A 26,039-nucleotide genomic window follows, 5' to 3' on the forward strand; every position below is an offset into this window, starting at 1 on the left:
CGGCCATAAACGTGAAAGATCTGAGGGGGGGGGGATGAACAACAGGCGCTGCTCATCAGTTGGCTACTACCACCCTAATGAAGTGTGGCATCATCATCATCATCATCATCATCATTAAATTAAGCTGATTGAAGACTACAGAGCGAGGAAGGCAATAAAAAGTTAAATCCTTCCGGCCGTAAATAAATTTCCACTGTCTGACATTTCATTAAGAAACAGCAGCTAAAGAGAACAGAGGGGAAACGAGAATTAAGAAACAACGAAAGGAAAAGATTTCGAAACAGAGCGAAAGTGATCCTACAGATGTTTTTATAAGAGTTTAATAAAACTGCAGGTCTGCTGTTCAGAAAGGCAAAGTACCACCCCCGCATGAATACTAAGCAGCGGCAGCAGAGTTTATCAGACGAAGGAGTCATCCTCAGAAGCCTGTACGCAGAACTGAAACATTAAAGTCCACTTCTTCAATTTGCCTGGAGAACACGTCACCGACTGTGAAGAGTGGAAATGATATTTTTGGGGGGTTGTGTGGCAGCCAGCGGCACAGGAAGCCATTTGCAGGTAGAGGATAGAATGGATTTCACTCATTAGTGCAAACTCTGGATGTAAATGTCAAGAGAATGAAAAACGTTTAACGTTTGATGGAGGGCTCCTTTTGAACGTTGCACGTTAACTTCTGCACGAATGTAAAATAAATGAATTTACTGTTTGTCTGTGTTTTATCACGTATGTGAGTTCGGGTATTGTCTGGTGCTTTTAAATACAGTATATGGAAAAAAATTATAAAAAAGTATATTCATTTCACACTAATATCCTCAAACTGAAATATTAGTCAAGCATGTGGAAGAATGGTGGGTTCAGGTTGTGTATGTAATCATGGTTGTATAGGTTGTGTGGCTGCCTGTCTGAGTGTGTGTGACCCGTCGAGTGCCCTCTGGGGGCTGCAGCAGTAATTAGCCCATCTGTTCACAAGTGATAATGAAGTGAATGGGTCCAGTGATTGCCACTCATCCTTCCTCCCCTCTCTTTCTCCCTCCCTCTTTCTCTCTCTCTCTCCACGCTCTTTATGTAGTAAGAATTTAATTAGAGGGAAAGCAGCCTCCCAGACACTGAAGAGCATCAAGACATCAATGTTGTCCACCAGCTGTGAGAGTAAAACTGCAGGGAGCGTCTACCTCCTTCTGATGACTTCTGTCTGGAGCCATTTTCCAATTCATTTAGTTAATTCATCTGGATCTCTCGCCTGTTTGCACGCTGCACGTTGCACAAACTGAGGAAGAAGTTTCCAGTGTAAGATCTTCAGAAGCGCAACCACATTTCTACGAACAAAGACAGACACGGTGCGCAGTGACCACAGAGGAAGACCTGTGGGTTTCCACGGCTTGTTTTGCTGTCAAGGACGAATTTGTCTGTCATCAGAACAAGAGGAAGTTGGTGCATAACCCGATGATAACAGCAGCTCTATCACTGAGACAATCCTCCAACAGGCTGCGATAAGAAAGATGACTGCTGCCAAGTAAAAGTTTTTTTCCCACTGTATTGCAGAATTGGAAGAATGTGATTATTAAGCTTGTGGAAGAACTCGTATCTGTGATGTGGATGCTTTTCGTCCCACCTGTGGCCATGATGACTCCGGGTGCAGAGTCCTTAGATAAAATGGGCATCCTCCTCAGCTGGATGTTGAACAGCTGGCTCCAGCGCTGGGCCAGGTGAAGAGAGCAACCTTTACTGAGCTGAAGGAGAGAAGGATCACAGGGTGTTGTTTAGTTTCTGCTCTGAGTGATTATAATTAAACTGTGAAATCAGACAGGAGCCGAGATCTGTCGAGTGAAAAGAGAAGGTTAAAAACATATTGGATTTCAGAAAAAAAATCCCAATCTTTAAAAGTTTTTTGCGGCCTTTAAATGACGAAGGTCGCAATAAGACATTTATCAAGTTGTCTTCATGAGCTGACACAGTTAATAGATTATTATTATTATTATTATTATATCATTGTTCCGCTTCACTGTACCTGACAGTCCACAGTTCCTCCCAGGCTGTCGGCAGCAGGTGGCTGAAGCAGCTCCCATGTCCCTCCCTTGTCGAAGGTGATGACAGATCTCATGTTGTTCTCGCTGACCGAGCCGTTGATGAGCGTGGCGATGAAGATGCCTCGCAGCCCCTCGAGGCGATGCAGGTCTGCAAAAGGCTCATTGGCAAAGTACCTGAAAGACAAAGAGGGCACATTAAGTCAGGGAGCAACACTTTGTTTGATAAATGTACAAATTAAAAGTGGAGTAAGTGATTGTTATCCAATACACTGATATCTTTACCTTCTAGCTGCCTGTGCTGTGTGTGTGTGTGTGTGTGTGTGTGTGTGTGTGTGAAAAAAACTGAAAAGAAAACAAACAAAGTGGCTGAAACTAAAAACTATTTGAAATTTTGCGAAACAGGTTGGATACTCAAACGTTTCAAACCAGAATAGCACTCAGTCGAGCGAATATCTCCATCAAGGCCCGTCTGTCCTCATTCATGTCCTCATTCATGTCCTCATTCATGTCCTCATTCATGTCCTCATTCATGTCCTCATTCATGTCCTCATTCATGTCCTCATTCAATCATAGAACAGTTTCTTTTTTTGTGCATGATTTTTTAGATTCCTGGAAAAAACTGTGAACTCACAATGTCACAGAAAGCTTTCTGAGATAATGGAGATATTTTCTGATCCATTCCACGTCTTTCCACCAAGTTTCGTGAAAATCCATTTGGTTGGTTTTTCGTGCAATTTTGCTAACGAAGACGGGGGTGAAAACATAACCACCTGGGCAGAGGTAAAAGATAAGTGCTATGATCAGAGGAGAGCTTTGTTAAGAAGGCTTTCAAAAGGTGGAGCCTGCATCGATCTAATGTCCCTCTCAACAAACCACCGGCCCACTAACGTCTGATTGCAAGAGCGACGATGGTGCATAGACCTCAGAGTGGTCGTTAAAGGCAGGAAGACGGGTATGGAGGTCGCTCTGTTTCTGCTCGACAGGTGACGGTAGTGCTGCAATGGTAGGTTAATGTATAGCAGAAGAAAATTTCTATCCATGTCTGCAGCTGATTAACTGAATTCATCAACATTGTGAAGTTTTCTTTAGGTTTATCACAACTACATGAGGATGAGAAACAAACAAAAGGTCCACAGTTAATGTTTACGGCACATTGCGTTTAAAACAAGCCTGAGCCAACACTGTTTATACCGAAGTAACACTGAATCTTCCACATGTGGTAGAAGAATAAACTAAAAACTACACTCTCTTCTCTGCAGAGGACTCATCTGACTCAAACAGGACCAGGTGATTTTTAATACATTCTGAGAAATTACTAAAAGCGCGTTTTCACTTTGTCAGTATGGTTAATATTTGAATTAATTCAAATTAAAATGAATTAAACAACAAGATGAATATATAGGTAAGATCTTGTCTGATGACTAATGTTCATATAAGTAACATGATCCTGTGCATGAATGTGATGCATGCCCCCCCCCCCCTGTGTTTTAGTTCTCTCAGGCTACTCCAGCATCCTCCCACAGTCCAGTAAGATTAACTCCGTAGATGAGCATCTGAATGGTTGATTGTCTGTGTTTGTAGTGAATGTAAATATTTAACGAAGCCAATAATGAGTAAAGCACAAATGGTTGCAACGTTAAATACCTCTGCACGAACACAAGCAGCAGTATTTCTTTCAGGATAAAATGCTGAGCATATTTTTATGATATGTTCATGACGCCTCAACTTGCAAGCTCAACAACTTTGGAGTGAGCCAAAATATTCTGCAGAGTGGAAAGCATTTGATGTTTTAACAGGATCATGTCGTGTTAGTAATCTGAACAGTGAGAGGAGGAACAAGCTGCAGAAAATAATGATTGTGGCCTCGAAAATTATAGGGAAGAGCAGCTATGTAGCGAATACGATGAGCTCTTATGAAGTAAAGCTGACAGAGTTATTATTAACGACCCGCCTCATCCACTGTACTGTTGTAAATTAGACATTTTACCTTCAGGGAAACGTTACAGATCGAGAGATATAGAAATCCTTTGTCCCAAGTGCAGTCGAGGTAATAAATGGATCTGACTGCTCCCGACTCTGCTGCAGTTTCTTGCACAATATAGGTGAATGTGACGTAGTTTATCGTGGACACGTGGATCAAATTTCCACATTGCTGATAATACATTATATTCGTTCTTTCTTCCCTATCACTTCCATTTCTACCTTCACCTTCTTAATTGAGGCATGTCTGTCTGTCGGTCTGTCTCTCCAGCTGCTTTGAGACATACACTGACCTCCGGAGTTTCTCCATCTTGTTCGCAAAATGTCCAGATGAGCCGAACACAGGATGAGATCCTTCACTGGATTCACCAAAAGTGAGCGGCCGGTAAAAGTGTGATTAGAAACTATGCCTGTGTTGCTTTGCTGTAAACAAAAACATGTGATATCCGCTGCAAAATTCGCACATCGGGTTATTCATGGGTGTTTAACTGAGGACCCAAGGAAGAGCAATGTTGTAGACAACATCAAAAATACAGGAATAAAATATTCAATATGCAACCATCCAACTGACAGCACGGTTTTTCCTCTCACAGCTCAAAGAGGTGCAGGTTAATTAACCTGGTAACGAGACCACAGAAATCTGAATAACATAAAAGTGTGTCAAGTTGTTTTTCTGTCAGCCCAGTCATCCCGATGCACATTTCAAACAGCCGCTGCACTGGCTGAATAAATAACAGGACGAAATGGATATAACATAAAAGTTATTTGGTTAAAACGTAATTGTCTTTTCACGGAGCGCCACATCTCAGCTCATCTACAGGCCGGAGCTCTGTCGACCGGACTTGACTGCATGAAAAAACATTAGCTGGGTTACAGAACAGTTGGACAAACTAAAGAGAGGAAGGCTCGTTTCAAACCAAGGCTTGTGTGCTGTATAATTGATGATAGACGTCTGTGGTTTTTTCATTTGGAGAACTCTTATGGAATGAGAGAGAGAGAGAGAGAGAGAGAGGGGAGGAGGGGGGAGGAATGCTGTGTTTGTGTGTGGATCAGTGAGTCTTAATAGTGTAGAGTAAGAATTTACCCCTCAGCAATAATTACCCTTCTTTCCGTGCTGCCTCCTCTGTGTAAGTGACAGTTAAATATTAATCTGAGAAGTTTTTGACTTTTCATTCCGTGGACATCTTGTATGTTTACGTCCACTCCCTCCACTTCAAGGACGTAGCATTGAAGCATAGTCACTTTATTTTCAGGATCTGCAGCATAGAAGTGATTGTGCATGAACTTAAATTCTATGTCTATAGTTATAAATATCAAAAAAGAAAAGAGTTGTATTTTAGTAAGAATGTACCTCAGTAAAGTGAAAGTCTTGCTCTTTTAAAACCATTTAAATTTACTAGATTCAGATTTTTATCTGCACCAAAATTCTCACTCAGTCTCCTAAACACGCCTGTTTTCTTGTCAAGATCCATTGTTATTATTCTCTGTGGAAAACGTCCCATTGCACAATTTGTGCATGCATGCGTGCGTGCGCTACTGCACCTGATGAGCGTGTTGCTGCCGGAGCCCTCGGGACTGTAATACAGCACGTTCTCCAGCGACAGAGAGAAGGACACGCCCTGTGTGTCTGAGATGTAGAGGTGCGTGACGTTGTTCAGGTGGTTCACACACACAAACACTTGGTCCTCAGATGCGTCTGCTATGTAGTACTCCTGTTGAACAGAGAGGGCAAGAGTGAGGTCTGGGGCGGGGGGGTGGCATAAAGAGGTCAATGACCTACTGTCAGACAGACAACCGCATTAGACACAGAGTGAAAAGACTGGATGCCTTGTTCACTGTGTAGAATTTAAGGAAGTAGGTTTGTATTTATTCTACGGAAACAGGTTTTCATACATAGTTTGCTTATTCAATGTTACCCAGTAAATCAGGAACAGACTGGAGCGGAGAGGAGCTGCGGACGTACGGACACTGACTTTGACTCATCGGTGACTCCACGATAGTTTAATTGTCGTAAACCTCCTGATCATTTGTGGGAACATAATGTTGTCGATCATGTTGACTCCAAATTAATCTTTAGATATCACATCTGATACTTTCAAAATAAACTGGACGAGACAACTTTATTTTGGCATCATGCCATTTCATAACGATGTCATCATGACGCCACCTGCACCTTTAAATGACGAACGACTGGTTATTCTACAGCTGTAGATGGTGTCTGTCATGTTATTGATTGCTTATGTATTACTTCACTATATGACTTAATTTTCTGACTTCATAGAGACATCATGGTGACATCACTCCTACCATATAATCTATATGTTATATGATATGTGTAAACTTTAAGTCTTGTCTGTAAACAACTTTATTGTGCAGATACCTGGATAGATAACACAAGGTTTGGATGCTCGATGCCCAGCCCAACTTTAACATTTGATGCTCCCATAAATTCTTGACTTCTGAATTATCGGTCGACGTGTAAGAGGCAGACTCACCGTGATTGGATGGCGGGTCATAAACTGGGCAGCTTTCATCGGCTGGCGGTTGTAGGAGACCCAGAGCTGAACAGATGACGGCTCGTGGCTGCCAAACAGTTTCTGCAGAGGCAAAGGACACAGTTCATTCAATTGAAGTCAAACCATTTAACCTTCCTCGAGCAGCTTGCTGTCAATTTCTGTTGTCAGCTCCAACTTGGAATCAGAATACAGCCTGAGGGAAAAGTTAAGTTAGATCACATGCACTTATTCTATTCAAGTATTAAAATATAATGTGTCCCGTTTTTTGGGATGTTGATTAACCAGAGAGGGTCGCTGCTGTCACTTTGAGACACTGCGCTCTGATTATTCAAGATTTACAAGCACGTTGAGCAGGCTGAGTGGATGACTTGAGCATATCTCCTCTGTATATGTGGGGGAGAGAGCGTGTGGGAGGGAGGGAGGAACAGAGCTACCTTCTGATCGGAGTCCTGGGAATATAATCTGCATTTCTTTGATGTAGGTGACTCAGACTTTCATTTGAGAGTGAAGTACCCACCATAAGAACGTACAGTGATGGGTAAGTGACACATAAACTGTTGTGGAGTGTTTATAAATGAAGCGTGGATGTAAGAAGTGAAGCACAATAGCTGTCTATCAAATGTCAAAACTCTATATCACAAGTTTACACATTTTTAAAACATATATTTTTTCTTAAAACAAAAAGAAATGCTTGTTAAGTTCCCTGAGATAACGTATGTTACGATTTGGTAATATACAAAGACAACTGAATTGAAATGTGACTCTCAGGTAAGAGGAATATCACAGGGTTGACCTTAGACATAACATCAATTTAATGAAATCTATTTTTTTAATTTGTTCACTCATATTATGTTTAAACAATTTCTTGTCCCTTTTCTAAATAAATCATAAATATATTTTAATAAATATTTTCTTTATTGCACATTAACACTTTAAACACAGTCTTAGCAAATGCACATCCTAAATCCTAACGCCAGTGTAACCACCTCATACACCACACCCACAATACCAACCTTCAGCGTGACATTTGAAAGACAGTGTTTGGCCTTCAGGAAACATCCCCCCAATTTAAAACACAATTTAAAACACAATTTAAATCTACTTCCTCTTCTTGGTTTCATTATCAGACCAGACACTACATTCTTAAATAAGTTTGGTGATCTTGAGCTTTACTGTGTAGTTTTAAAACACATAAGTTTTTTTCTCACACATTTCTGCAGTGGGAAGCTTCAATCTAAACAGAGGAGGTGGATGAAGACCTCAGGCCAAAATGAAAACTATATATGAACGGTTTCCTCAAACGCGCTGAGGAAAGAGAAGATTAATGACGCCTGAGACTGCTTTTTCCTCCAGACCCTTTATCATCCACAAAGAACAAATTAAGTTCAGAAGACTGTGCACTTCACCGACATCGTGTCACATTATTTCTAGGTCATAAAGGTTCGAATTCTGGAAATTATTTGCATGATTTCCCATTTTCACTACAGACCTCCAAAGTGGAGTGTAACCCTCTAAACTGTCTTGTACGTCTATGACTTCATGAACTGTGTTAAAACATAATCCTTTTGTCCAAGCTCTTCAAATCTATAGTTATATCAAGAGAAGAAATAAGTCTTCTTTCGTCTCTGTGAATAAACCTGTTTCCATTGTCTTCATAATTTACAATTTACATACTCTTTCTTCTTCTGTCTCGTTCCTTGCTCTCCCTTGCTCTATAAATGGAAAGGGAAATGTATTACAGAGAGCCGTGCAGCTTCATTATTTTGCTTTGAATTAGTTTGGACCACCCTGCTTGAGCCTTTAGTAGCAACACACACTCGAGAGAGAGAGAGAGAGAGAGAGAGAGAGAGAGAGAGAGAGAGAGAGAGAGAGAGGGGGGAAAGTCTGGAATCCAAAGAGCTCAGAGACACATCCACTATACTTACTTTGTCTGGGATGTTAGAATTACATTTGTGCTACACTCAGAGGAACACAAATGGTCACCTCATATTTTAATAATCACGTATCGGCCTTGCAGAGTCAGACCACGGGGTTGACAAACGGAGGTTGAGGTTGAACAGGATTTTATCAAACCTGCATTCAACACTGAATCACTTCATTGAATTCAGACTCATTTGGTGACCTCACATTTAGTGTCCAGACTCTGGATGACAGAAGACACAGACACAGTACAAGTTTGAGTGGGATCCCCTGAAAATAACATGTACTGCAAATGATTTCACTTTTACAATTATAATAAAGAACAGTGTGACATTTATACACACAGTAGAAGATCACTGCCACTCTCATACTTGTCTGTTTAATACTGATTTAAAACCAGAAGAAGGTGTGATTAGCTTATAATGACTGGAGGCCGGGGGGGAGCTGATCCCCACACTCAAGAAACTTCTAAAATTGTGACCTTTAAAAGTTGTGGCAGGAGCATTTGCTCACCTACGGACAGAGGTAAGCTGTTTCAAACTTTGAGACAAGCTAAGCAAACAGCCCTCTAGCTTCATGTTTAATTTACAAACATGAGAATGAGTCAATTATGTGTCTGCATCTGGACAAAAGATGTATTTTCTAACATTTAGCTGACTAACAAAGATTTCCACTTCTATTTGTTGTTATCTTATTAGTATTGATTAACTGAGGGTAATACAATCTAACAGTGAAAACATTTATCCCTGCTCTCCTAATGTTAACTGCAGCTAACTCTGGACATGGTGCACAATATGAATCTAAAGGAGAAACAACCTGTAGTATTGTGTTGTTGTGTTTCAGAGGGTTATTCAACCTGACAAAAATCAAGGAAGTGCTGAAATTCATTCCTATCCTTGCTTTTTATTTATTTTTGTAATAAACCATTTCGTTATTTAAAGTCACAATACCAGCTATCAGCAACTTCCATTGTACTTGTATAGATGAAAAAAAAAATCTTGTGCGTGGGCCTTGGAGAGATTTGTGTCTATTCTTGATTGCCTGAGTTTCCCCCGTCTCCAGCAAAGCATTTCAGCCTCACTCTATTGATTTGTCCAGTGTAGTGCCCACATTGACTGTGTGGTGTGATGTGAAAGCAAAGCAGAAAACTACACTGAGACAAATGGAAGGAATGGAGAGAGGTACAACTGGAGGCACGGAGCACCGACAGAAAAATATATACAAAATGACAAAAGGTCAGAAAAGAATATGTAAGTACTGTGTATTTTTCTTCCTCCAGTCTGTAAACAGTAACTCAGTCAAGGTTTTTCGGCTCAGTTTACTTTATGAGTCAAGAGGGAAAGTTGGACGGTAGAATGTCTGTGATGTATTTACACATGTAAGTGGCATAGTAATGATATATTTTTCCAGTGAAACCACAGATTGCAACCTACTGGCAACAGTAAGTGAGCTACACTGTGATCATCATCTCTCAAAATGATCCTTACTCTAAGTAGCAAATCCCTGAGACAAACACAATGCAGGTGGCAAACACACATGAAAACAATCATTTTGAATGAATGTAGAAATATGGAGGAGCTGACACCATCCAATCCTTGTCTGACAGAAGGACAGCCTGACAACACAATGCCTCATGGCTGTTGTGGTGGCATACAAATACATAAAACTCAGAAAACTCAGTACACTCAGGACAGGTTAACCAAAATATTCACCAAGAATTGCCGCTCTCCATCTCAAACCGGTTAATTAAGCTTAGAATGAGATTTAAATGTCCAATTATCCATTATCACGAAGGTGAATTAAAGATGCCAGCATTCAAAATAAACAAATCCTCTCAACTTGGAGAGCAATAGATGTCCGGCATCTCTTTGGATACACGTTAAAAGAGACATTGAATTTAACACCTGGAGCTCTATTCCTAAACAATGAACTACAAGGAATAAAAGACATCACGTGAAATGTTTTCAATTTTTTGTAAGACGTCAACATCTGATGCTAAATTTTGATTTTTTTGTCTATAATTGATTTTTCCCTGTGTGACTTTTATCAGTATTCACAAACAATGTTGAAATCTGACCATCAGGGACACCTTCTCTTGCTTGTAACACAGATGGGTGCCTGAAATGCACACCCTAGTTACAGGGGTTCAACAGGGCTCAATGCTAGGACCCTTTATCTACAGCGCCACTTGGTCCTGTCCTGTAAACTCAACTCAAAGCTCATACAACTGCTATATTGACGATGCCGCGCTGTTATTCATGTATTATCTGTACACTTCAACATTCTGTGAAATGAGCCTTAAAATCTGAGTGATTTGTTTCTTCCACTCAAGGGAGGTGGCCAAGTGCTCATTGAAGCCTTTATCGTCTACTGCAACTCCCACCTCGCTGTGTCAGCCAACACACCACACAGACAGCCCAGAAGTCTAGTATGCATTTCCTGTCCAACTTCCCAAAGTTTTTCCACACTACTCTGCTTTCCAGTTCACTACATTGGCTCCATGTTGCTGTTATCCAATACTTCTCTACACAGACAGCCTATACAGAGCTATATTTTAATAGACTTCAACTTTCTCTCATGATCACTGCATTGGCTGCATTAGTCGCATTGCACTTTTGGTTGTAGAGGGCTGTACTCGTGTTTCAAGGTCTGTTAAGTTATGTGCTACAGTTATAGTACAAGTACAGAGGCTGGCAAGGTTACCATGGTTACTGATGTCTTCAGCCGTCTCCATCCGGCTGTCTCATGACTCTCACCTTGCATGTGTTAGCAGTCCCTCATGAGTATGAAGTGGTCCCTACATTCTTACTAAAATAATAAATAAATATTTCTATAAATATCATTTGTATGTCTTTATTTGACAGGAGAGTGAAGGTGAGACAGGAAGCAGGGTCAGAGAGCACGGGAGTAACATGCATCCGAGTAGAACCAAGGACCAGCTGCTCAAGGTTTGTGCCCATGTGGTATGCAGCATAACCATGTGGCTATCACTTCGCCCCCACACTACATTATGATTTAAGCAAAGCACAAGTTGCTCAAAAATAATTAAGCAAATGTGTCACCCTTGTAACATTGTTTGGTGCTTGTGCTAAATGATGCTCAAATATTTCGAGAGATTTGCATAAACTTCTCCTTTATATTTCCTTGTAAGCTCCAAAGCTATAGAGAGAGCTCCTCTCCCACACTGAACAGCAACAGGGTGACATTTGTTAATGACTAGCCGAGAGGAGGAGCGTGTGTTCCCCAACGCCTCTTATTTAAGGCTGACATTTTATCCTGACAACGGGTACCTGCACGCAAACCGCAATGATTTGGAAATGTCACAAGTCCAACCTTTGAGGCAAAGTAGTTTGTTTCACCCGACTGGTGTAGACTGAATCCCATCAGCCCTTTATGCACTTTACAGTTTTGGCAATGAGGATCCCTTCCTGCTCTATCCCAGCCCATATCTCAGGGATCATCTTACATATTCACGAGCCACTGGCTCAGTGCACCTCTGGCAATGCTGTTAGTCAGATTGGCTTGTAATACACCATGATGTCAACATGTCTCATCTTTCATATGTTCGTTTCTGGCTCTATCTCAAATTCAAGGCTCCAACTCTAAATGTCTGCCAGAGAATACAATTAAATGAAAGACAGATAATTTTCATCCTGGGATATGATGAGATTTAAGGAATCATCCACAAGTTGATGATTCAGAATTTGCTTTATGTATCACTCTCTGCAAGCCTGTTGTGTAACAGCTAATATTGTGTTGTTGAAGCTTGGTGCCAATCCCAGTGCTGACTTAGCTTCGCTTAGGTTCACTTGCAAAAGGCAGATAATTCGTAACATTTGGCTTCTCCTCTGATACCTGGCAATGGCAGAAAAGGTATTCAATGGTTCAATGGTACAATGATATGCAAAAAGACAGGATATGTTCCATTTTGATCCTTCCTCCAGTCTCCACTTCTTGTCTTTACTCTGTCACAGACCTTTTTCATAGAGCATCTGAGATTGAAATGAGGAGGAATATACAGTATGACAGATACAGTAACTGGGAAGAGCAGGGATGGGCCTTATCAACACCCCCAGTACATCTATTAAAGCAGTTATCTCCCCCAGGTCACACTGATGGGACCAAAGGCTGAGCTCTTTAAGGTCTGATTAGTACTCTATTCCTCAAGATCCCTATTGTTAGATAAAACCCTCCATTTATGGCTCCTTAATTATCTTGAGCAGCTCGGCACTGCCAGAAGCCCTTGTGATATTCCATTATTCTAATCCTATTAAAATAGGATTATGCTTGTCATCATTTTTCACTATCACTATTGCTCATGAATGTAGCAGCTGGCCGTAGCTATGCTGCCAAAAGTGATGGCTTGTCTTAATCCCACCAACAAAGCCTTACTGGTGAACTGTTTCCCAGAGAGCTCAAATAGTTCTCAATAGGCACCTCAGCCCCACAAGTCAAGGTCTGGAAACAATACTCTCTAACTTCCCTACCCCGAGAAGGCATTGTGCCCCGAATACATAGATTCCAGATGAGGGGATCATGAACAGCAGGGCAGTGTAGTTTTAAAATATTTTTTTCTAATATAACTCAAGTGCCCATTTCTGTGCTGGTATGTGTAGTCAGCCTGAGACAGAAGAACAAAGTGTGGGGAGACGATGTGAGACGATGTGAGCCGATGTGAGCCAGAGCTAGTGTGGTACTCGCTTGATGTTAGTTGTAGCTACATTATGTTCTGCTAGACCTCAACAACCTTTGGTCGGATTTTTAATTCAGCCCCACGCCTGCCCTGCTGGATGGAGGTGGTTGACTCTGCCAGTGAAGATCATCCTACTCCTGGTCCAGGAAAGCTCCTGCTGTATTATCTTAATGTGTGACATCTCCTTGTTCTGTCTAAATAGTGTTTGAAGATGTAGAAAAAAGAAGGCTGCAGTTTCGTCACCCTGTTGTGTATGAATGTGAATAAAATCAACCAGCTTCATTTTAATAAAATAAACAATACTAAAGCACTAAATGAACCAATATATGTCACTGCCCAAATGCAGCATACCCATAAAGGACTCACCTATCAAATAGGGACAAGGGATATGTATTGCATTTCCTGAAATATTTGTTTAGACTTCTGTCTTCTTAGAACACAATGAGAATGAACATTATTAATTAGAATCAACCACATCCTCCACAGGGAATGATTGAGGCTGCTTTATGTTGTTGTATATAGTTATATCTACACTGTCTAACGCTGCCTTCTTGTTGTGTTCACTGTAAATTCCATCGCACAGATCATGCACTTGCAGATAACACAGACAGATCACGATCTCTCTCAGACACTCACAAACAACAGGCCACAGAGAACAGCTTCCTCAGCATCTTCAGATCATGTCGCTAGTTGAAAGTGCATAAGCAGTATTCACATTTCTTTGAAAAGCATTTCTGTCCAGAGCAGCATGTTTAACAAGGGAGGAGGTGAGATCCTAATCATATCTACCCTTGGCTCTAATTGTCTGCTGCCTAAATGAGGCTTCCACTATCCAAACACTGACTAACAAAGACAAACATACAGTGTTTCCAGTTGCCTCCAGCCAAATATTGATCTCACATCTGTTACACTCAGCAGAATTTGCTGAAGTGGGAAAGTGGTTACTCACTACACTGCTTCACTTTGCTGTAATACAATGTGGGCTTTTTAAAATGCATGCAGGTGCACAGCAGGAAATGCCTTGTTTAAGATGCTACATTACATTTCAGGAACGATATCCATCTAACCACAGGAGAACTGCTCTGCGACAATACAGCGAAACACACAAATGTGCTTAATTACTTTCTAGCAACCATACTACACTGCAAATTGTAATGATTAAATTAGATTTAGAGGGTTCCTGGGCAGTATTACTCGATTTTCAACTTGATATTTTATGCCACTAAATAACATTTAGGAAATGGAGCTAGAGCTGCGGTGTGATTAGCTTAGCATAGAGACTGATAAAGAAAAAGATTGTGGTCAAAACATCCTTTGTAAATTCATTCTTAATCAAAATGAAATGAATAAACTGTTACAGTTTGAGTAGTGTCATTGGATCAACTAAACACATTTCATATATATTTAACTACAAATGACTTCTCTCTCTCTTACCCGAGTGGTGGTGGCGAACATGTACTTGTCTCGGAGCTGGAAGCTGTCCACCTGCTCCAGGATCACTCTGCGGTTCTGTTCACTCTGGAAGAAGTCGGTGCTGCTGAGAATGGTGGACACTCCCTGGGGCTCGTGTCTCTGGACCAGCACTGTGGTGGGGGGGTCATAGGGCTCCACACCCCTGGGGTGGTGGGAGATGGGAGGAAGAGAAAGGGAGGATGGGAAGGATGTTAGAAGAGGTATTGTAAAAAGCAAGGGCAGATAATGGAGGACGAGAGATGTTTGTCAGCCAACTCTTCTTGAGACACTTTGTTTGCATATTTCTACGTTAATCCATTTGCTTCCTTCCAAAAACAGCAGTTTTCGAGGTTACTTAATGGAGTACAAGTAGGCCCACATAAAACTTTTAACACCCCCTTCCTCCATCTATGCCAACCACCAACAGGAAACCCTCTTCAGTCTCTCTCTCTTCACGGGCCAGCACTTTCTATGTGTCATCACCAAAAAGCTGCTGTGATGCTGTCGCTTAATTCTAAATCGATTCTGTTCAAACTATAATCAAACTTACTTACTTACTTGCACGCTGTGGTCCCGACTTGTTTAAGCTGTGACAGAATACACATAACTCTGTAACAACACTGTACAACCACAGGTGTTTCACAGTTTCGACAAGTACAACAGAGCGAGACATCTTCTGTTCAGTGGACCACGTCACATCAGTGTCAGAGGTGCTATTCTCAGTTATTTCACCTGCATTGTAAAATAAGGTGAGAAACAGGCTGTTCAACATCTGAATAATCGTTCCAGCTCGAAGAACTTTACTCAACATCTTCAGAAGTGTGAGTGTCAAGAGAACCTGCTTCACCACCTGGAATAACTGAGTACTTCTGGCCTTCACTGAGCTGCTTCAGAAGCTTCTCACACCGACAAAGAGTCCTCGTCAGTTTCTGCTACAGAAATGGGCAAATTTCAAGAAAATAAACGTCTGAGTCTATCAACTGCGACGTGATTATTAAAGTGAAAATATCTGGTCAACCTTGACAGACAGCACGGTCAAACTATTTATGACTAAGGTTGCTTCAAAAGCCACGGAGCAGAGAATCGTCCAGAATGAATGAAGTAGATTCACGGCTTCTTGTGCCTTCCAAATCAGAGTGTTTTCCTGCGGAGTCTCGAGAGGCGAACAGAGAGAGCAGTGTCTTGGCTCAGCTCTGCCTCAGTGGCATTCTCTCAAAGAGCCCTGTTTAACTGATGGACACTGTCTGGGCACAGAGTGCTTGGAGAGCTATTCCCAGTCTGTCTCTGTCCCTTCCTTTGAATACATCTTTTAAACGCCTCTGAAACACCCTTCCTCCACTGTGTTGGCAGTTTCTCATTTTCCTCAAGTCCTGTTTTTTACTGAAATGGTTTTGTAGGAAAATATCAACAGGTTTCTCTTTACAGCAAATAGTGAACACATTCACTTCCCCGTCCTAAAAGAAGATCAGTCTGAGTCATGCAGTCGTGTTTAAAGGGAAAGGTCATCTGCTGTCTACAAGGTAATACAGGAACAAAAACGCTTGACTTCTTTTAACTTGGCGTAGATCCTCTGATTGATCCACACTCACTGAGCACTTCAGAAGTTGGAAAGTTTCCTCAGAGATTCTGCTCCATGTTATCATGAATGGATCAAATCTTCTCTGCAGATTTATCAGCTGCACATTCAAGCTGCAAATCTTCTGTTCTACCACATGACAAAGGTTTGACTTTGTGACTATGTGAGCATCATTCTCATGAGATATCAGAAGAACTCTTTTGGATAATTGGCTGTGCCTGGTGAAGTAGTTTAAAATTAAAACTCCAGAAAACATTGTCACCAGCTCACTGCCGTGTCTTATCCTAATGTAATTGCAAATGTTGTGAGTCACAGCCTATATGTCTGTGTGGCTTCTAGTCTAGAATTATTCTCCTGTACAGCTGTGCGAAGCTCATGTACTGTAAAAGCTCAGCCCCTCCTTGCCTCGCACTCTCTCTCTCTCATACACACACACACACACACACACACACACAAACACACTTACAACAGGATGTGTCTGATGTTTTTTTTTGCTGTGAGAACAAATATGATCAAGAAGGGAGGTTCGATCACAAGCGATCTCTGGAGACATTCTAACACCAGGTGTGAAGTGATGAGCTCCGAGCTGTCCTCTTGTGATCGCATCACCTGAGACGGATGTTAATAATAACACCAGGTCTGAACAGCACCTCTGTGATCAGGGATTCTTACCAAAAGTAGGTCTTCACATGCTCTTGGATCAACACCCATGTCTCCCCAAAGTCGTCTGATTTCCACAGCTGCAGGGGGAAGGAAGGGAGAGAGGGTGCAAGTAGAGGGAGGCGGGTAGGGGGGAGAGGGGGAGGGTGAAGATGAAGAGGGGGTGCAATGTAAAAATGTAGGTCAAGCTCATTCCTTTACTTTGGCTCTTTCACTTGTGACGAGAATACTGGGGAGCCATTTGGCACTTTTGTGCTTGAACTCGACAATGAAACCAAAAGAGCTTACATGCAAAAATCTAAGCAACCAATCATCTCCTCTCCTGGTTACCACAGACTCCACACAAAGCACTTAATCAGACCGTGCTGAAAAATTTAAAAGCAGCTCAGAGGGAGCAGAATATATTAAATTCATTGAAACCAGACAATGAAACTTTACTTTTTCTGACACAAATAAATGTAGGTATGTTAATAGGACTGGTAGAATGTTTGTAAATGAAAATATTGTCTGTCTAGCCATCTTCATAAATATCTCCACAAAGACAGTGCACCTATAAATAAGATTGGACTTCCTCCCATGAAGACAGAAGCCGTCTTTACCTGCTTGTTTGGGTGGGAGCTGTCGTAGGCCAGCACCAGGTTAGAGCTTCTGCTGTGGAGCAGCAGGTCTGTTGGTTTGAAGGGCAGGGAGAAGCCCTGGACGCCCTTACAGAAGTCAAACGTGTTCCAGAGGTAGTTGTTGGTGGAGTCTACAAAAAGGTACTGAAGAAGAAGAAACACACACACACACACACACGTCATGAGACATTTCAGGCAGAAATACAGCGTGCTGTCATTTCTAAACTCATTCGACAAAAATATTCTTAGGAAGGAAGACGAGATACTTACACAAGGAGTTTATTCCCCAGACTCATTACAAAGTTTGATGATGTAATTGCACAGTGCTAATCCCACTACTCTCAGCTGGCTTCAATGTGCTGTGTCACTGTATTCCCAGTAACCTCTCAATGATGCATAATCAGGACACAGCGCAGCTTCACTGACTTAAGGCCGAATCACCACAGACCAATGGGAAAATTAAAAAGACGTAGGGTAGCATTATGTTATTAATAATCTTTAGAGGGACGCGCCAGACAATTCAGTATTACTTTCCATCAAGTTGTGGAACTCACAACAGAACAGACATTTTTAACATGCACCTTCAAATCTGCTTCCTGATTCCACCGGCACACACACGACCAGCATGTGTTTTCATGTGTGTTAGTGTAGATGGAGTCTACTTCTGATATGGAGACAGAACATGTAGCAACAAACAAATTCATTGGTACCTTAGCCAAAGTGAACTAAATTAGTATCCAGGAGCACGTGACCATGTTGCACACCATGGTCTGCCTGTAACCACTGACCCCGGGCTGTGACTCACCCTCCTGTTGTCTGCAGGACTGTGGTAGAACTGGGAGATGACCTGCTTGCTGCCTTCCTTAAACTTGGGCCCTGAGAGCTGGAACTTGTCTGAGACGAGCGTGAAAGTGGTTCCGTAATCATACGACACGTAGACCTGGAGACAATAGAGACAGAGAGGGATCAGCGCCTACACACATCCCATGGCTCTAGAATTTAGCATGTAGATCAGATCTGAACAATTTATTTTTACAGCAAAAGGATATAGATGATGAGTAACTAGAATTACAGCCCTGTGGTTGTAGAAGAAGAAACTTCTTCTACAAGAAGTTTATTTTCAGACTCATATGAGGTCACTCTTACTTTTCACCTCTAAAATCTAATCAGCTTCAAAATTTGAAGAATTTAAAATTGACTTTTGATGACTTGTCCTAAACTGAAAAAGAAATGATTATATTACTTCTTGTGGACAAACTACAAACCCCTGCTGTCTCTAGAATGTGAAATCCTCCCATTTACTGTATGTGACTGAACATGCTGAGGCAGTTCCATAATTTAATATTTAAATACCTAATGTGACAAACTATTTGGCTTTAAAGTTATAGTTACATCTATATATGTGTGGTCTAAACTGAACAATTCTTTGAATTTCAAATAAAAATGAAGATGATGCTAGTATTAAAGTTACAAACACATCATAATGAAACCATTTCAGCGACAAATTAAATTGGGGAAGAAGGAAGCAGCTCAGATGGGGGAGGAGGAAATAGAGGAAACATCTGCACACCGTCTACTGTCTGCTTTCTTACAGACAATGTGCAGGTGTTTTACCTCCTTTTCTTTAGTTGTCTCTGCTCCACCTGTGCACTTGACATTCAGAACATTCAGGTGTGCAAGAGAGTTTTCTTTTAAAAGATGCAGAAATAGAGGAAGAAATAAGAGAAATGTTCTGTTTCTTGAACTTGATTAATGTGACAATCATAACATCACCAGCAACATGTTAGACAAGTGTGACCACGTACACGTTCTGCAGCGCTAAAAACAGAGCTTTGGATCAATGTGCGCTTGTAGCCACTGTAGCTTTGAGACATAAGCATGCTAACTTGTTTTGTTTTTGCATTGGGTACTTACAGAGCTGGTCCTGGTCCCGGTGGCTCCAGCGCTGTCTCGGGCCAAAGCTACAATGACGTTGCTCTTCTCTCCAGCCCAGTGCACCACCATCTGGTTATGGGAGTCATTCAGGTTGGCCTGCAGGACACAAACAGGTGGACGTAAATATGCATGTCACAGAAAAGGCAAGCTTGGAAACACTGCACACGACCTCTCTTCTGACCAATGTAAGATTAATCTTTGCCATAAAGAAAAAACGACAGTGACAGTTAAGATGTCATCAAAACCACATTATAATATAAGTATAACTTTATTCATTATTAGAGAATAATGAATAGAAATTGTACGTGTGTGTGTGTACAAGATAGTAAAATGTCACCCAGAGCAATAGTGAGGCTCGTTGATGTGTTAATAGTCTGTGGACAACAGCGGAGCTCTGACAGATAAAAATGAACCACACAAACAAAACTCGCTGGAAGGATCAGTTCAGTGTTTTGGTCTTTTTATTCGCTAACCATAAAAGATGAACACAGAACACAACCAAGCCACATAAACATCTGGCTGATCAAGATCTATCACTGTGTGCCTATGCATATGGTCACATTTCATGTATAGAATTCCGTGTACGTACAGTATATGGTGGCTAATGCAGCAGCTTGCTCTGACACATACTCCCTCCTTCAGTGCACCTCCCATCGGGCACATAGATCAATGAGAAGAAATGGGCTATTTCATATTTTTCATTGTCACCACCTCGCCATCTCATCTCCACATTGCCTTCCTTGCATTATCTTTTATTGATGATTCTCCGAGAGGCAGGCCTGTAAAAGGACTCTTTTTTTTGCTTCAAAGCCCTTTTCTGCACTCAGACACGTCCTTCCACCCAGTTCTGCTTTGTAACGTCCACTCTCACAACAAATGATGCAGATGACAGCACTAAAATGTGAGGGTGTGAGGAAAACTGAGTTAAATAAAATATTCATTTTAAGACATTTCAGCCATTAAGCATAGCTGCTGGTTGTGTGGTGAGCACTGCTAGGCCAGGGTTTGGATTTTCCATTCTGTACCAGCATCGAGTAGTCACCTCTTATAAAGAGACCCACAGATACATCCACCCTCAAAAATCCATAATCCAATACAACAACAACACATGCTGCATTTTGTTAGACGGCTGAGTGATTCTTGAAAATGTAGGAAATCATTAAGGGTTAGACTTCAGACAATTTTACATCTCTATGTTATGGAAAGCCTCAAATATGATGTGAGTTTTTCCTCTATAACAAGACGTTGCCAGAAAACAACAACATTAATGCAGGATTTGACTGTAAGTTACCAACAAGACACAAGTTTTATCTTTCCCACATGACTTCCAACAAAGGATGAGTCATGCAGTCATGCAGCCAGCTTCCCTGATAAACAACCTGCTCTTGCTTCAGTAATCAGCCCTGTGCTCCGCCTCCTCTGTCTCCCTCAGGGCTGCCTCAGTCAGAGCCAGGGTTGTCTGTCAGGCCAAGGTGTTGAAACTGTAAATCTCTTCATTTTAGGCTTCATTGGCCACGATGTGACCGGGCAAAAAGAAAAGCGCCAGCTGCCCTGCAGACCATCACTGATGAATCTAAGACAATGCTGATGACTGTGGAGGATCTGTTTGCCAAAAGCTCCATTCATTGCAAGTCACTGCTCCATTCACAAGTAAGCAGTGGCTCAAAATGGAGGCCGGTGCAACAAGGACCACTCATCATCAGGACTGTGACGGGGAGCATTATTTCTGTACCGTAAAACCCTGCTCGGGGTTTGGTATCAAACTCTACTGCTACCAAATTCATGTTGAAAAAAAAATGAAATCTCTTTGTTCATCTCTGGCTCACATATCCTAAGAACCGCACATGGCCAAGGAAAGTGCAAAGCTTAATTTGCTGAGATTTGGAAACATGATATGTTCCAAATGAATAAACTTTGAATAAACTGGCGGCTGAGACTCATCAAAGCATTGACGCTGTTGACCATAACAACAGTATTCACGACAAAACAACTGGTTCTGCTAACTGAGTCGAGCTTCACTGATATTTCAAAATAAACAAGTAACCTTTGTGCGGTGGCGGTTTGGCTCAGGAGGTAGAGAGATGGTTCGATTCCGAGCTTGTCCAGTCTTCATGCCACTTTGAGTGAGTGTTAATTCTCTGTATAAATGTGTTTAGGATCCATTTCTGTCTGTTTATCTAACACTCACAAAAAGCTGCATTGTACAATCATTCATACTAAACAAAACCCAGAGGTACACTAAATTATTTCAATTCCTGTGCTGTTTCCCATGACCTTACCGAGATACCCCTTTCCTGCAGAACAAAGACGACAGGACCATGTTTTCTTATATAACCACTGGCCCCAGTTTTATGGGAAGATAATGTTGTCGTGTCCATTAGCTGATTATGAACATTATAAACAATGCAGGAGAAATTGAAAAGAAAGAAAAGGTGTTGAAATAGATGTACACGTACATTTCAGCATTAGAATCTTGGGGTTGATGCTCTCTCACCCCTTTCCTGCAGATGCATGCTCCCTCTCTCTTTCTCACCCATCACTCTGTTATTTAATTAGTGTTATAGATTGGGCTGTAATATAATTAAAACTAAATTCAAACACATTAATTTTACTACGGCTTCCATTATTTTAATATTTAATTCAAAAAATCCAAAATGTACGGTTAATAATTAATGAGACTGATTCAATCAGACTCATTTTTATGAGACTGAGCCGAATAACACAATTGTACCTATACAAATGTAGGTTAATTCATTAATTCAGTTCATTAATAATTCAAAGTTTTATTTTCTAAGTAAAGATCTCTGAGAGCAGGAAGTCGTCCAACACTGTCACAACACTTAAAAGAGCACTTCACCAGGTTGCATTCCTGTAACAGTGTCAGGCTCTTTAAAGAAAGAAACCAGGAATATTCTTGTTTTTATTCCATGTATTGTCTCTTTTTCAGAACCTGGGGCCTCCAGACACAACAACACACATCTCAGCCGATGACAGTCCTGTCAGAATTTCTGATATGTTGTGCTAGTGGTGGCTAACGTAGCCTAGAGCCTGACACAGGCGAATCCACAAAGTGCAGAATCAGAAAGCATCCAAAGAGGCAACACTGTCCAACAAATCTTGAACAGGACCCCAGTCCATGCAACTACTTGAAACCAGGCAGATTCCAGAAGGACACTATAGGGCCGTCGAGCCTGAGGAGCTCGAGCTATAACCAAGACCAGTGTGTCGCTATAAGATGTTGAAACTGTGCACTTGGAATATATCTGAGTAACTAACCTCAAAGTGGAAGTTTGCCTCCTTGTATGTTGGGCTGGAAGGACTAACTAACACTGCTAAGGAAAAGAGGTTGAGACCAAACATGAATATTGTGAAATCTAAAAGTGACAACAGATGAAATAGTGGCAGGAGTAAAAACCTTCCACAGTTGCCTGTAAGTATTCAAACCGTTGTGCAGCGTTTAACACATTCATCACTTAATCCATCTTTACTTTTTTAGCATTGAACATCATTGTTCAACCAGAACTTTTAAACAACACTGAGGCCTGAGGTCCGTCCCTGACCTGCACTTTGAACTCATTTCCCAGACATGCGATCTGTGCCTTCAGTGCTCTCGATCTGATATTCCACATAAACATCACTATCTTCTTTCACTTTACGTGGCTTATTTGTGTCAGACTTTGCTTTTCACTAACAAGCCATTACATGCTGCTGAGAAACTGGCTGCATTCCTCATTGATGCTTGTATCCAAATAAAAAAAGCTGCCGGACTTGTCTAACTACGAGGGTTTCAGTTGGCTGCCTGACAACAATTACAAAAGCATCTTCATCCGTTATGCAAGCCTCACTAATGTATATTGATTATTTACGGTATAGCTTAAAGTCCCACCAAATTGTTTTTGCAGTATTAAATATTCACAAAGCATTATAATTGCCATGGGACCATGTGAGTAAAGGCCTTGATACAGGCCTATTGGAATACAGCATTAGTCTTGTATAGCGTCATCTATACACCAGACATGCATGCCAGACATTTCTCCATGTGAAACCTGGACACCAATAATGCAGTAAAACAAACTCTAGACAATACTGTTGACCCAGTATCATGGCGTGATGTAGACACTCTCCTGGGAAAGTGTAGGCACATGCACAGTCTGTCGTTTCCCCGTTGTCTCACTACGAACAATAACGCAGGTTGTTGAAGGAGTGGTTCAATTATTCAGTTTATTTCAAGACTTTGCATTTCTGACTCTTTCTTTGCCAAAAATAATCTTATATATATTATATTCAGCCAGTAGAATTAAGTTATTTAAATCTTTCTAAAGCAAGTTTCTTTTTTTTGAGACTACTTTATTGCTATCTGCTGCTGCGTTCCTCTCCTCCCTTTCCACCCCTGTGGCACTTTGATAACGTTGGTGACTAATGGTAGCAGGGCTGAGTGATGGGTCAACCAAACTGGGATGTCAAAACATATATATTATCAACTAAATATAAAGGGAAAACCTCAAGAATGATGTTTTCAGGTATATTTCCAGTCTTATTCAGAACAAAGCCCTTCACCATCAGAGCACTGGTTTGTTGGTTTATCTCTGGTGTTTAACTGGCCTGATATCCCTATAAGACAACCGAGTCTTTCAGGCTCTGCACTGTGATGACTATCAACGATGAATCATCCCAAATCTATAGCATGGAGGACTTGAGCTCGCTGTCTGGTATTAACCCGAGAGTGATTTGCAGACATGTGCAATTCTATCATGGTCTTTAATCAGCAAACAATCTATTTAATGGAGCGTGTTTGACCGCTCAGAGCGCTTTACAGTACGGCTTTCACACACATTCATGCAGTGCATCTATGTGCAGCATTTTCTGTATCATACATCACTCATACACTACTGGCTCAGTCGTCAGGGGCAACTTGGTGTTAAGTATCTTGCCCAAGGACACTTCGGCATGTGGGAGACTGGGATTCAACCAGGTTTGGGTCATTTTATTCATTTGGAATCATTATATCTCGCTATAGGAGATTGCTGATAGCCTGGGAGCAGTCAACATACATTGGAATTACGAATACTCTCACCACCTGCTCTCGGGTGATGCTCAGCCCCTTCAGTTGATGAGGGCTTCAGTGATATATTGTAATAGTTCTGATAAATATTTCACAAATTCATAATTACTCTGGTTTGTTGCAGTGGAGCAGAGCAGCTTCCCTCCCCACCCTCCCCACCCTCTCCTCAGCTCTCCATTATTCAACAGCAAGGGGGTGTGAGGGGACATCACGACCAGCACAACAGTGACATCATCTCTGCAGGACTGGCAGGCAAATAGGGCTGATTGCGCTCTGACCAGACGCTGAGCACAGTTTGCATGTGTGAGTTAGCCTGTGCCGTTAGCCACCATTGTATTTCTGACTGCAGGGAGGATTTCATGATTTGAGCCACAGTCCTCGCTGACCTCACTGTCCTCCGCACAACGTCGCAGCAGATTGAGGGTTTAGTCAGTGTTAAAAAAACAAAATAAAACTTGAGGACAGAAAAAAATGCCATGTTTGTATGACTGAATGTTTACAAGGCTCTAAAGCAAGGCTTGTTATTGTGATGAATAGAGGCACTGGATAGTAAATAATATATTCAGGTTCTTCTCTACAGCTGAATGAGAAGTGGACAGAGGTTGTTTCACATCACAAAACTGCGCTTGAAACATCCTGACAGCCACTGCACAAACTCAATAGAGTCAAGAACCAATGTAAATGTAAGAGGTAGGTGCTGTGTAACCACACACACACACACACACACACACACACACACACACAAGGTCATCTTTTTTGCCACTAGCCCGAATTCAGGGATTAGAGAGTAAGCGTGCATCTTACGGGAGATTGATGCTGCTGTACGCACACTGCTCCAACTCTGGGTGATGTGGTGTCATTCAGTTGGGATTTACATCCACTCTACCTGCAAACATAAACTGTGACTCAATGACACCCAGTCACAGTCTGTGAAGATATGTGTGCTGCTCTTGTATTTTGTCTCCAACTCAATCCCAAAACTGGAGTGAAGGTTTGACACAGATTCTTTAAATCATGCATCGTGCTGTCATCATCATTTTCTTTATCAACTATGCTCTTACCACATATCTGCTTTACTTGAAAAGGAGGCTGCAATTATCGCAGACCCCGTTCCGACCTAACCGTCCTGAGTGAGCAGTGCCTGATCCAGGTCTTCTGGGACACATGGGCCCATATTCTTTTAGCAGTCTGGGCCACATATGAAGGGTCAACTTCTCAATTGACCTATTTGACCTGGGTCAGATTAAATATATCACTTCTCAGTGCCCATAAATTGATTTGTTTGTCACCACCGGGAAAATATCAACACAGATCACCACATATTGACTGATACTAAATTGTTAAAACCTTTCCTCATAGCCTGCACACACTCGTTCATTCAGTTCCTCCTGACTCCACTCGCTCTCTGTTTCTCTCTTGCACCAACACACACAAACTCAATCAGGGTGAAAACTAGTTAATTTCATTTTTTTAACTAACAGTTGTGTTTATTTACACATAGAGTAGGAAGTGAGATCCGACCACAAAAGGTCAAAAGAGAGACGCTCATGACGCATTTTAATGCCAGGTGTGAAAAGACGTATTTTACGTTGTCCACTTGT

General features: G+C 41.5%; 1 protein-coding gene across 2 annotated transcripts in view; it reads right to left on the minus strand.

Annotated features, from left to right (window-relative positions):
- Positions 1-26,039, minus strand: part of sorl1 (sortilin-related receptor, L(DLR class) A repeats containing) — a 53,106-nt gene that overhangs the window by 22,085 nt on the left and 4,982 nt on the right. For both annotated transcript variants that reach the window (XM_069535074.1, XM_069535075.1), the window contains exons 2-10: positions 19,356-19,472; positions 18,247-18,381; positions 17,424-17,585; positions 16,837-16,904; positions 14,571-14,751; positions 6,503-6,604; positions 5,550-5,719; positions 2,009-2,201; positions 1,613-1,730 (exon numbers count right to left, since the gene is read on the minus strand). In XM_069535074.1, the coding sequence (XP_069391175.1) occupies positions 1,613-1,730; positions 2,009-2,201; positions 5,550-5,719; positions 6,503-6,604; positions 14,571-14,751; positions 16,837-16,904; positions 17,424-17,585; positions 18,247-18,381; positions 19,356-19,472 (1,246 nt within the window). The remainder of the gene's footprint in view (positions 1-1,612; positions 1,731-2,008; positions 2,202-5,549; positions 5,720-6,502; positions 6,605-14,570; positions 14,752-16,836; positions 16,905-17,423; positions 17,586-18,246; positions 18,382-19,355; positions 19,473-26,039) is intronic.

This window comes from Paralichthys olivaceus, chromosome 11 (genome assembly GCF_024713975.1).
Source record: "Paralichthys olivaceus isolate ysfri-2021 chromosome 11, ASM2471397v2, whole genome shotgun sequence".
NCBI classification, from domain to species: domain Eukaryota; kingdom Metazoa; phylum Chordata; class Actinopteri; order Pleuronectiformes; family Paralichthyidae; genus Paralichthys; species Paralichthys olivaceus.